Below are 13,180 nucleotides of genomic sequence, written 5' to 3'. Positions count from 1 at the left end.
AGACACCGAGGGTGGAGAAATGAACAAAGAAAAAAGACCTTGGGTGTCGTCCACAGCTTCAGGCTTCAGACTGTTAAAACACAATTTATTAATCGCTTAAAAAGTGAAGCTGACAGGATGTAAACTTCACTAGAATATGGTGAACTGAAAAAAGTTAAGTATCCAAACAGTTGTCATCCACAGCTTCAAACTTCAGGCTGTTAAAACTCAATTTATTGAAAACTTAAAAAGTGAAGCTGACAAAATGCAAGCTTCACTGAGATGCTGAAATAATTAGCCTAGTAATTAACATCCACAACTTCAGGCTTCAAGTTGTTAAAGCACAGTTAATAGATGCTTTGTAAGCAAAGCTGACAAAAACATATACTTCACTGGAGTGTAAAAAGCTGATGAAATTGTCCAAACGATAAGCGCTTTCAGCAGATGCCTTCTTCAGATCGTATAAAAGTGTGGTTAGCTCTTCCTGTTTATAAAGGAAACACAATCATGAGCTGGTAGCTAATTGTCTTTGGTGTTCTTAAAGGCACAGGACAAAAATAAATGTTCAAAGTGGAGACTTGTCTCCTATAATGTAGTTCAATGTTAAAAATGCTAGAATCATGTATTAATGTTTGGTAGGTTTCTTCTAGATTTTAGAACAGGTCTGAGAGGTACTATTGTATTAAGACCTGGGGGTCGATTGGCTATAAAATTGTTGATCCAAAAGATCTCTCTAAATTCTGTCCTGTTATGGACATCTCCTTCCCTGATGTTTTGGGTGACCACTTCCACTGCTTTGAACAAGAAATTATGCGTAGGATTGACCAATACATCTGCTGCTAAGGCATTATGTGGAACTTTCTGATCAATGTCTCTGACATGTTGTAGAATACGATCCTTTAATCATTGGTCAGTTTTACCAAGATAGAAAGCTTGGCACTTGCGACAGGTAGCCAAATAGATAATATGGCTAGTAGTACAATCAGCATAAACATCGAAATGAAAGTTACGTCCAGATACTGGGTGGAGAAAAGTATTACTAGTGTCTAAATAAGGACAAGCTTTGCATCTGCAGCATTTAAAAGTACCTTTGCGGTCTGATAGTGGACCACCACATTTAAAGCCATCTTTATGGCATAATAATCTCTTAATATTCTTTTTATTCTTATAGAGAAACTTGGGTCTCTCTCCAACAATGTTCTTTATTTTATCATCCGCTGTCAGAATCGGCCAAAATTTCCTGATCACTTCACAGACCTGTCGATTGTCTGAACTGTAAGTGAGCATACATCTAAGTTGTTGAGATGTTGTGTCATTAGACTGTCTTCGTGAAGACTGTTCAGATCTCTTTGAGTAATAAGGTTGACCTCTTTGCTTTCTATAGGTTTGCACCTGTGAAACTGGTGGAAAATTATTTTCCTGGTAAGCCCTATCCTTCAAATATCTACGTAGATTGGATTGCTCTTCCAAAAATTCCTCCTCATCAGTACATACTCTTGAGACTCTTAAGATTTGGTTGTCAAAGATGTTATCAAAAATATGTCTTGGATGCATGCTCTGCCTATGTAAGAAATTATTTTGCCAGGTCTCTTTCCTATGCACCCCAGTAGCGAGACCTTGAGTTGGATGTAAACGTATCTTGACATCCAAGAAATCTATGACTGAGGATGAGTGTTTCATTTTGAACTCAAGGAAGTCAGTCCTGCTGTTAATGAAGCTGACAAAAAGATCTAATTGGTCAATACCTCCTTTCCATAAACAAAAAACATCATCCACAAATCGCCCATAGTAGACGTTCATTCTTCCAGATATTTCCTTAACTGAAGATTGTTTTAAATTCCCACTCAGCCAAGACCAAGTTTGAATAACTGTTGGCACATGGAGTTCCCATGGCCACACCCCAGGTTTGCAAATAAAAGGTATCTCCATACATAAAGATGTTATTCTCAAGGACTAATTCCAGCAGAGAACAAAGAGGTTCCATTGTTAAATTATGTCTAATCAGAAAATCATGTAAGGTCCTCAGGCCATACTCATGGGGATCACAGTAAAGAGACTGGTTATATCCATAGTTACAAGTAGAAGGTTATCAAAACCATCCAGAGACTTAACAGTGGAGAACAAGTCTTTTAAGAAGCTGCCTGTATCCTTCAAGACAGTGGTAGCATAAGGCAAAGCTTTCTTGAGTTCATTTTCAACATACATGGATATGGATTCAGTAATCCATCTTCTCCCCGAGACAATGGGACGTAAGGGAGGGTCCAAAAGATCTTTATGTATCTTAGGTAACCCACCAATGCTGGGAAACATAGGATGAGGTGTTTCAAAAAATTCATATAAATCTTGACTGATCCTTCTTTCCATCAATAGATCATAGGTGCTCCCTCTGATAAGTTCAATTCTCTGATTTACTTCTTTCTTACTCAATTTGCGATAAGTCATGTTGTCATCCAACATCAGTGAAACTTTATTACGATACCAGTCTGAATCCATCACTACTATGCAGCCACCTTTATCTGCTGGTTTGATCACCAAGCTATCTGTCCTTCTCAACTGTTGGAGAGCCTCTTTTTCTTTCCTGTTCAAGTTATAGAAACAATTCTTAACTTTATCTGTTGTACCTCTCACCTTGTTTATCTCATCCTCACACAATTTCATAAAAAGTTCTACTTGGGGAGGATTAACTGGAGTAAATAAACTCAATTTCTTATAGGTCTGCTGTTCTTTCGTAGAACCTTCTCTAAAAATACATTTTAGGGACACATTCCTGCAGAACAACCTAACATCCGTCATGAATTCATTCACATCAGAAGAAACAGCTGGAATAAAACTCAGTCCCTTATTTAACAGGCTGATAACATCAGGATCCAGTGTGATCTTGGATAAGTTAACTACTAAGTCATTACCCCCAATATTTAGTCCAAAAACGTCTTCCGTTTGCATTCTTGACTCTGCGTCCCCTGTGGCCTGTACGAATTCTCCCTCACAAAAAACGGTAATGGCCAGTTTACTGGTAGGTGCGTCGTCGCTTCTTTAGGTCTAGTAGCACAATTAATGGTGGTGTTGGAATTACTACCATCATTGGTATTGTTAGCGCCAGTACCTCCCAGATCCCTGGTGACAATATCAGTGCTAACAGTAGGAACCTCCTCTCCTGTAGATGAAGTCGAGGAGGGAAGAGAAGTTGATGAGGTAGTAGTTCGAGAAGGATGCAAAGTGTTAGCAGTCTCTTTTACAGCCAAACCTTGTATGGCTTTCTTTTGTTTAGTAGTAGAAAAATGGGGATGTCCTCGATTGGTGTTATCCTCTCTAGGCCATTCAAAGATATGACCGTTAGTGAAATCCCTATGATCTCGATTCAGTGTACTCATTTTTTGTAGTTTAAGCTTATTGTCATAAGTGTTTAATTTCACTTGTAACTGTTCAATCTGGCATAAATGCTGGTCCTGCAAATCACAATGTTCCAGTTCTTCTTGTTTCTTAGAAATAAAAGAGCAAATTTGTTCTTCTTCAGGTTTAAAAAAATTGATGAGCAGCCTCATGTATTTTTGGCTAGCTTCCAAATTAATCCTTTGCCATTGGGCTAAGAGCTCCGGATAGGTGTTTCCATAAGAGGGAAGGCATTTAACTCTCATTCCTCTTGGCACTATCTGATGAAATAGGCAAGCTTCCAAATGGAAGCGTTGCCATTGAAGCCTTTTAAGGCAATAAGCAGCGTTTTCTACTTCACGAAGCGTGTCAGAAAAACTAGCATCTACTGCAAGGTTTGTAGTATTAGGTGCTAAACAATCACTACTAAAATTAATAGTTAAAAGTGGATTCGCAAACAACAAAACAAGAAATAAATTCTCCTCACCACTACTACTTGTTTTGTTGTTTGTTTCTCCCACTCTACACATGGCAGAAGGGCAAACAGGAGCAGCAGTGAAAGTGAAATCATGCAATTTTCCTGGTTTTTCTAGAGACATTGCGAATCCACTTCTAACTATTAATTTTAGTAGTGACTGTTTAGCACCTAATACTACAAACCTTGCAGTAGATGCAAGTTTTTCTGACACGCTTCGTGAAGTAGAAAACGCTGCTTATCGCCTTAAAAGGCTTCAATGGCAACGCTTCCATTTGGAAGCTTGCCTATTTCATCAGATAGTGCCAAGAGGAATGAGAGTTAAATGCCTTCCCTCTTATGGAAACACCTATCCGGAGCTGTTAGCCCAATGGCAAAGGATTAATTTGGAAACTAGCCAAAAATACAAGAGGCTGCTCATCGATTTTTTTAAACCTGAAGAAGAACAAATTTCCTTTTTTATTTCTAAGAAACAAGAAGAACTGGAACGTTGTGATTTGCAGGACCAGCATTTATGCCAGATTGAACAGTTATAAGTGAACTTAAACACTTATGACAAACTTAAACTACAAAAAATGAGTACACTGAATCGAGATCATACGGATTTCACTAACGGTCATATCTTTGAATGGCCTAGAGAGGATAACACCAATCTAGGATGTCCCCATTTTTCTACTACTAAACAAAAGAAAGCCATACAAGGTTTGGCTGTAAAAGAGACTGCTAACACTTTGCATCCTTCTCGAACAACTACTACCTCATCAACTTCTCTTCCCTCCTCGACTTCATCTACAGGAGAGGAGGTTCCTACTTTCAGCACTGATATTGTCACCAGGGATCTGGGAGGTACTGGTGCTAACGATACCAATGATGGTAGTAATTCCAGCACCACCATTAATTGTGCTACTAGACCTAAAGAAGCGACGACGCACCTACCAGTAAACTGGCCGTTGCCGATTTTTGTGAGGGAGAATTCGTACAGGCCACAGAGGACGCAGAGTCAAGAACGCAAACGGAAGACGTTTGTGGACTAAATATTGGGGGTAATGACTTAGTAGTTAACTTATCCAAGATCACACTGGATCCTGATGTTATCAGCCTGTTAAATAAGGGACTGAGTTTTATTCCAGCTGTTTCTTCTGATGTGAATGAATTCATGACAGATGTTAGGTTGTTCTGCAGGAACGTGCCCCTGAAATGTATTTTTGGAGAAGGTTCTATGAAAGAACAGCAGACCTATAAGAAATTGAGTTTATTTACTCCAGTTAATCCTCCTCAAGTAGAACGTTTTATGAAATTGTGTGAGGATGAGATAAACAAGGTGAGAGGTACAACAGATAAAGTTAAGAATTGTTTCTGTAACTTGAACAGGAAAGAAAAAGAGGCTCTCCAATAGTTGAAAAGGACAGATAGCAGTGATCAAACCAGCAGATAAAGGTGGGTGCATAGTAGTGATGGATGCAGACTGGTATCGTAATAAAGTTTCACTGATGTTGGATGACAACATGACTTATCGCAAATTGAGTAAGAGAAGTAAATCAGAGAACTGAATGTATCAGAGGGAGCACCTATGATCTACTGATGGAAAGAAGGATCAGTCAAGATTTGTATGAATTTTTTGAAACACCTCATCCTATGTTTGCCAGCATTGGTGGATTACCTAAGATACATAAAGATCTTTTGGACCCTCCCTTACGTCCCACTGTCTCTGGGAGAGGATGGATTACTGAATCCATATCCATGTATGTTGAAAATGAACTCAAGAAAGCTTTGCCTTATGCTACCACTGTCTTGAAGGATACAGGCAGCTTCTTGAAAGACTTGTTCTCCACTGTTAAGTCTCTGGATGGTTTTGATAACCTTCTACTTGTAACTATGGATATAACCAGTCTCTTTACTGTGATCCCCATGAGTATGGCCTGAGGGCCTTACATGATTTTCTGATTAGACATAATTTAACAATGGAACCTCTTTGTTCTCTGCTGGAATTAGTCCTTGAGAATAACATCTTTATGTATGGATATACCTTTTATTTGCAAACCTGGGGTGTGGCCATGGGAACTCCATGTGCCAACAGTTATTCAAACTTGGTCTTGGCTGAGTGGGAATTTAAAACAATCTTCAGTTAAGGAAATATCTGGAAGAATGAACTTGTCTACTATGGGCGATTTGTGGATGATGTTTTTTTGTTTATGGAAAGGAGGTATTGACCAATTGGATCTTTTTGTCAGCTTCATTAACAACAGCACTGACTTCCTTGAGTTCAAAATGAAACACTCATCCTCAGTCATAGATTTCTTGGATGTCAAGATACGTTTACATCCAACTCAAGGTCTCTCTACTGGGGTGCATAGGAAAGAGACCTGGCAAAATCATTTCTTACACAGGCAGAGCATGCATCCAAGACATATTTTTGATAACATCTTTGACAACCAAATCTTAAGAGTCTCAAGACTATGTACTGATGAGAAGGAATTCTTGGAAGAGCAATCCAATCTACGTAGATATTTGAAGGATAGGGCTTACCAGGAAAATAATTTTCCACCAGTTTTACAGGTGCAAACCTATAGAAAGCAAAGAGGTCAACCTTATTACTCAGAGAGGTCTGAACAATCTTCACGAAGACAGTCTAATGACACAACACCTCAACAACTTAGATGTATGCTCACTTACAGTTCAGACAATCGACAGGTCTGTGAAGTGATCAGGAAATTTTGGCCAATTCTGACATCGGATGATAAAATAAAGAACATCATTGGAGAGAGACCCAGGTTTCTCTATAAGAATAAAAAGAATATCAAGAGATTATTATGCCATAAAGATGGCTTTAAACGTGGTGGTCCACTATCAGACCGCAAAGGTACTTTTAAATGCTGCAGATGCAAAGCTTGTCCTTATTTAGACACTAGTAATACTTTTCTCCACCCAGTATCTAGACGTAACTTTCATTTCGATGTTTATGCTGATTGTACAATTAGCCATATTATCTATTTGGCTACCTGTCGCAAGTGCCAAGCTTTTTTTCTTGGTAAAACTGACCAACGATTAAAGGATCGTATTCTACGACATGTCAGAGACATTGATCAGAAAGTTCCACATAATGCCTTAGCAGCACACGTATTGGTCCATCCTACGCATCATTTCTTGTTCAAAGCAGTGGAAGTGGTCATCCAAAACATCAGGGAAGGAGATGTCCATAACAGGACAGAATTGAGAGAGATCTTTTGGATCAACAATTTTAGAGCCAATCGACCCCCAGGTCTTAATACAATAGTACCTCTCAGACCTATTCTAAAATCTAGAAGAAACCTACCAAACATTAATACATGATTCTAGCATTTTTAACATTGAACTACATTATAGGAGACAAATCTCCACTTTGAACATTTATTTTTGTCCTGTGCCTTTAAGAACACCAAAGACAATTAGCTACCAGCTCTTGATTGTGTTTCCTTTATAAACAGGAAGAGCTAACCATACTTTTATACGATCTGAAGAAGGCATCTGCCGAAAGCGCTTATCGTTTGGACAATTTCATTAGCTTTTTACACTCCAGTGAAGTATATGTTTTTGTCAGCTTTGCTTACAAAGCATCTATTAACTGTGCTTTAACAACTTGAAGCCTGAAGTTGTGGATGTTAATTACTAGGCTAATTATTTCAGCATTTCAGTGAAGCTTGCATTTTGTCAGCTTCACTTTTTAAGTTTTCAATAAATTGAGTTTTAACAGCCTGAAGTTTGAAGCTGTGGATGACAACTGCTTGGATACTTAACTTTTTTCAGTTCACCATATTCTAGTGAAGTTTACATCCTGTCAGCTTCACTTTTTAAGCGATTAATAAATTGTGTTTTAACAGTCTGAAGCCTGAAGCTGTGGACAACACCCAAGGTCTTTTTTCTTTGTTGTATCAATAAAAGTTTTTTTTTTTTTTTTTTTTAAGGTAGTGAAGCCATCTTGCAGGTCCAAAAATAGCATCCTTTCATACTGCCATGGATGGAATATTGTAGAGAGGTACAGCAACTTGTTTTAAATGCTGTAATTTGAATTCTCAAAGTTTTCCTTAGTTTGTGTCTCAGGCAGGAGTTTTTTCTTCTCTGACTTGAAATGTATGCATGCTTAGCTCCTGGTGCTTAACCTTCAAAAGTTTTTAAGAACTTTGTAATTCCAGACTACGGGGAGTTAAATTCTAAAGTAAATATCTGTCTTACGGTGTTTTTTATTCCAGACAAATTTCTGCACTCATGAATTGTATTAAATCAAAAAATCCTATCAATAGTTGAATTTAGATAATTTTATGCATGTAATACTGTCTTCCTAAACTGCTCAAAGAATTAGCACTTGAAGGAGGCTAAAGGACATGTCTTGCATACAAACTGCTCAAATGCTTTGACTGCATTCTAATTAAGTTCTAAAAGCATGCAGCAGCAACACTGTAGTTTCCTGAACACAGAGCTTAGTTAAGAAGACAATTTCCCTTTAGTCAGAAGTTTAACAGTGAGCGCGCCTTTCATGTACTTGCATATTAAAATAAGAAGACATCTTATAAGTCAGGTGTCATATCTTAATAAATAAAGAAAAACACTATTTTTTGTTTAACATTTTGGAGCATGATTTATCTCATAACTATCATACCGAGGTGAAAGTTCAAAACAATAAACTGCAAGATGAAATTTCTGCACAGGTATTTTGGCGTGAAAACAGAACGATAACCACATACTTGGAAAGGACCAAATTAACACACACATTATTTTCCATTACTATTTAAATAAAAAGCCCTCAGAAAACATCACAGATCTCAGAACAGATGTCAGTATTACATGTTCTAATGAATCTATTTTGAACAATTTATTGTTATAAATAACGATATTTGCAATGAAACATTATCTTTAAGACCTAAAGTAATTTGTACAATAAAGAATAATCTTTTGAGTGATTCATCATTTTGACAGTTGTTGAAACAATATTTATTTTCATTGATAACCTTAATACTTGGCATAGACCAATTACTTTGGATAACATTCAGGTAGCTATGTGATCACTAAAAAATAATAAAGTTCTTGGCTATACAGGTTTACAGAAGATTTTTTTTTAAGTCCACTGATAAGGTTGATTTTTTTTTTCAATTTCATTCAACTGAGGGGAATTTCTGATTGCTGCGGTAGCGTTGTCGCCTCACAGTAAGACGCTGTCCGGTTCGATTCTCAGCTAGAGCGTCTTCTGCGTGGAGACATGTGCAAATGGGCATTCCTTCATTGAAGGTTGTGCATCAGGGTTGGTAACTCGGTATGTAAAAATCAACTACCAATCATTAGCGGACCGGAGTTCCACTGTGGCGACCCCTAACCGGGAAAAGCCGAAAGATATAAACAAACCTTAAGCAATCAGACATTATTTTTGTATACATAAGCCAAACATAAATTCCCTGGGCCAATCTAACTATAGATTACAGCTCTTAAACTATAAACAAAGATACTAAGTAGTTTATTATAGTTTTAGCAAATCATTTAAAACCATCTTGATGTTTATTATTTCAATTTCCCAATTTCACTTTATAAAAGTATATGATGCATCATACTGCAGATCAAACAATTACCATGTATTTGTATTTACATTAAAAAAAATTATATAAAGCTACAAAACATTTTTGGACTAGGACCTGATACTTGAAATGCCTTTCATTTGGTGGATTATACTTTTATTTTCAGCACTATGACCAGAATTGTTTTCTCTTAAGTTTTTAACAACTGCATTAGAACTCTATATACTAACCCATCCATAACATAATCAAATAATGGCTGTTTACTGACATCTATTTCTATTAAAAATGTTAATCACAGATGACCTCTCTTTCCCATATATACAACTGAACCTGTAATCATCAACAAAACATACAAATCATGTACTTCTTTTCTAAAGATGCAGTGATTTCCAGTTCTCCTAACTACTTTCAATGATAACAGTACCATCTATTTTCAACTTCCATCTTGCATTCCAAAATCTTGGAATATACGACCCCAGAAGGTTGATTTGACTGTGTACCAGGGACTTCTTTCCCAATGAAGATGTGACCTTTGAGTTGGTATATATAAGTGGCAGGGTTGGCAGGGTGTGGCCCTATACATGGAGGTGCAGGAGGAGGGGTCTTGGCTCCATTTTTTATGTGTTTTCTTGTCAAGAGTTTCACTTATTTGTTATCACTGTCTTGTGATCACAAATTAGTTGTCTTGTCAGGAAGCTGTATATATATATATATATATATATATATATATATATATATATATATATATATATATATATGTGTGTGTGTGTGTGTGAGAGAGAGAGGGAGAACACACACACACACACACACACACACACACACACACACGACTGAGTGCCATAGTCTGATGAATGCTGTTTGGGTTGCGCATGAAGTGGTCAAACTTCTTGTCTTAATGTCAAATGCCAGTGGTCTAGAGCACAGCCTGCACCAGTTCAGGTAAACGGTCTTTTGAACATTTGATCTGAACTTCACTAGTCAATTCACAGTGAGTGAGTAAAGATGATGCCTGAATGACAGAGCACTAGAACAAATGCAGGCCCTTGTCAAAAATGCTAGTCCAGATCGCATTATTTCTTCAGATTTCTGCTCTCCCCCAAATGACTTTCGGCAATCTGTCCTCATTCCTCTCTTAACGTACAGTTGTTTGTTACCCTACTTCTTCCCATTTTAAAACAAATACATGCGGTTTTAGGGGATCAGCATTACCATACCATACCATGGATGAAGTAAGGATTTCTGTTATGCCCTTTACATGTGTTCACACTGCTTTACATACATTCACACATATACAAACCTACAACAGAATATTTTTTACACTCCTGTGCTCCCTTCCATCTAATGCTTAAAAACACTAATTTAGATTCCCACCACAACATTTTATTTTATTTTATTTATTTAACATTTGTTTACCGGGAAAGTCTGACTGGGCAAGTTTGCTCATTTTTAGCAGAGGCCGGGGGAGAAAAGCTCCAAATTTTACTGGTGTTGCACACAGAATTTTTTAGCAGGTCAAGGAATAATTGAATGTTTCAAAAGCTGCAGGTTCTAATCACAAACATAGCAGCACATTGATACAATTGCTAGCATTTATCATTAGCACCCTCCCATTTTCTGACCAATTTAGATGGTTAGGAAATAATATAAAACTCTAGATTTCAGTTTTTAAGCACTGGGAAAGGAAATGTTTTCATACCTTGCATCACTGATGTTCCTGGGTTGGTCAACACAGGAGTGGAAGAACAGGTACATGCTGTTCAGGGCAGGTTATCAAAAGTATCATCCCCCATGGTGAAATTCATTCTAAGGAAGCAAATTAATGATGCCTGTTGGGCATGCATATAAAATTCCAGATTGTAGTTCTAGATGGGGGAAAATAATTACTATAAATAAACTTATTTATGAACCTTCCAAACATTATAACCATTTTTTAAAGAATTTTGTTTAACACCGTTCAGGCCTCTGTTTTCGTTAGTGCACTGCTTCTTGTAGCTGCAGTCTCTCAGGAGATCCTTGCCCAGAAAGAAGGCTGTTAACACAAACTGAGACAGAAGACTAAAGTTTTACACATTACACATATTTATAGATGTAGTACAAATTATTCAAAGAATATCAATAAATATTCAAACTGAACTTATTATAATAATGTACAAGGTTTTACATCCTTTACTCTAAGCCAAAACATACCTTATTTATCGAGGAAAGATAGGTAAATAAGTTTGTATCACTATTCTCAAACCATACCTCTCTCAAATCAGAATCCAGCCCAAGATGCTCTGAATGCTGCCGAACTCTGTCTTTTCTGCGCTGTGTTGTGGAATTGCGACTTGCCCATCTACTAAAAGAAAAATGCATTTATTACTTTTCTAATATTAGACAATCGTTAATCATACACACTGTTATAGGGTAATGCATTATCTCAGGTCTGTTAATTTATCCACATACCAGTAAGAAAATGGTCAGCTTATACTGTGAAACATTTATTTAATTATTGGCATTTGTTTACTGGGATAGTCCAACTGAGAAAAGTCCTTTTTCAGTGGCATCCCGAACAGAAAATCTCCATTATATAGACATCATGGGCATCATTTGTATTGTTTCATCATTTTACAGTTGGTTTCATTCATGAACAGTTACATTATTCAGACATCCTTGACATCAGTTACATCATTTACAAACAGTTTTTTTGATTAAAACTAACAATGTGAAGTTGTTCAATCTCACCGTTCATTCTTTAATGATGGGTTTGGAGCCGATCCTTCGGCTCCGATACAGCCAATTGCAAAGCTCGAGGTTTTAAAATAGCTCGAGGCCAAGTCCCTATCCCATGATGCACCTGTGAATTACCTCAGATCTAGTTTGCCACTGCAACAGATCAGAAGTTCTGATTTAGCTCGGGCCAGATAAGCTGTTTTTCATTAATATTTTCCAAAAAAATATTTTGCTAGTTAAAATATTTAGATAGGATTGTTGATAAAGCTCTTATAGCTTTTCAGTGTGTTTTCCCTTCCCATTTACTGTTCTTTATAAATTTCTAGTTAGCCTCTTTTGGGCCTAGTTTAGTAGTAGTTTATCTAGCTAGTGTGGTCTGTCTAGTCTTCTGCTTTTTATAGATAGGCTTAGTACTGTATACCTTAGATAACCTAGACAAGGTTATTGTTTATTTTTCAGATTGCTGTGTGTTTTTCAGTGACCTTTGTCACAGTTCTTAGATAGTCACTTAGATTTGTTGTGTGGTCTGTCTTGCCTTCTAGTTTTTATTACTGTTAAAATTTACAGTAAACATTGCTTACTTTAGATAAGGTTGTTGTTTCTCAGCAGCTATCCTTTTTTTGCATAGTCTACTTGTGTGATATCACATTTATACTTGTTATTGTGTGTGTGTGTGTGTGTGTGTGTGTGTGTGTGTGTGTGTGTGTGTGTGTGAGATTTAGCCTTAAGGCTTTGTATGGAGTTTTTCTACTGTGTGATTTAATCTGTTTTTTTCCAGACTTCTGTGAGAAACTACTGTCCTAGGTTTTTTTTTTTTTTTTTTTGGTAACAGTAATTTCTTTCTGTCATTGTTGTGGCTGACCAAGATAAGCACCCTAAGTCTGGTTTCAAAAAGTGCCCAAAGTGTGGCCAGAAAATGTCAGTTACAGATAGCCTCGTTAATTGCATTTACTGTTTAGGGGCTCTGCATTTGCAAGACAGTTGTGCCATTTGTCATTCCTTCTCCTCTAGGATCCTGCAGGAAAGGAAGAGGAAACTGATTGATAGAGGCTTGTTGAAGCCTTCATTTCAGGAAGCTTTGAGTGACCAGGATGGTTCCAGTAGG

At 37.1% G+C, this 13,180-nt stretch overlaps 1 protein-coding gene across 4 annotated transcripts in view; it reads right to left on the bottom strand.

Annotated features, from left to right (window-relative positions):
• LOC122815561 (DENN domain-containing protein 5B-like) overlaps positions 1-13,180 on the bottom strand; it is a 1,792,502-nt gene that overhangs the window by 390,666 nt on the left and 1,388,656 nt on the right. For 2 of the 4 annotated variants that reach the window (XM_044088154.1, XM_044088156.1), the window contains exon 9: positions 11,608-11,701. In XM_044088154.1, the coding sequence (XP_043944089.1) occupies positions 11,608-11,701 (94 nt within the window). The remainder of the gene's footprint in view (positions 1-11,607; positions 11,702-13,180) is intronic. The other 2 variants (XM_044088155.1, XM_044088157.1) reach the window with 1 other exon arrangement.

This window comes from Protopterus annectens, chromosome 11.part0 (genome assembly GCF_019279795.1).
Source record: "Protopterus annectens isolate FY-2018-M chromosome 11.part0, PAN1.0, whole genome shotgun sequence".
NCBI classification, from domain to species: domain Eukaryota; kingdom Metazoa; phylum Chordata; order Ceratodontiformes; family Protopteridae; genus Protopterus; species Protopterus annectens.
This window is presented reverse-complemented; position numbering and strand designations above follow the sequence as displayed.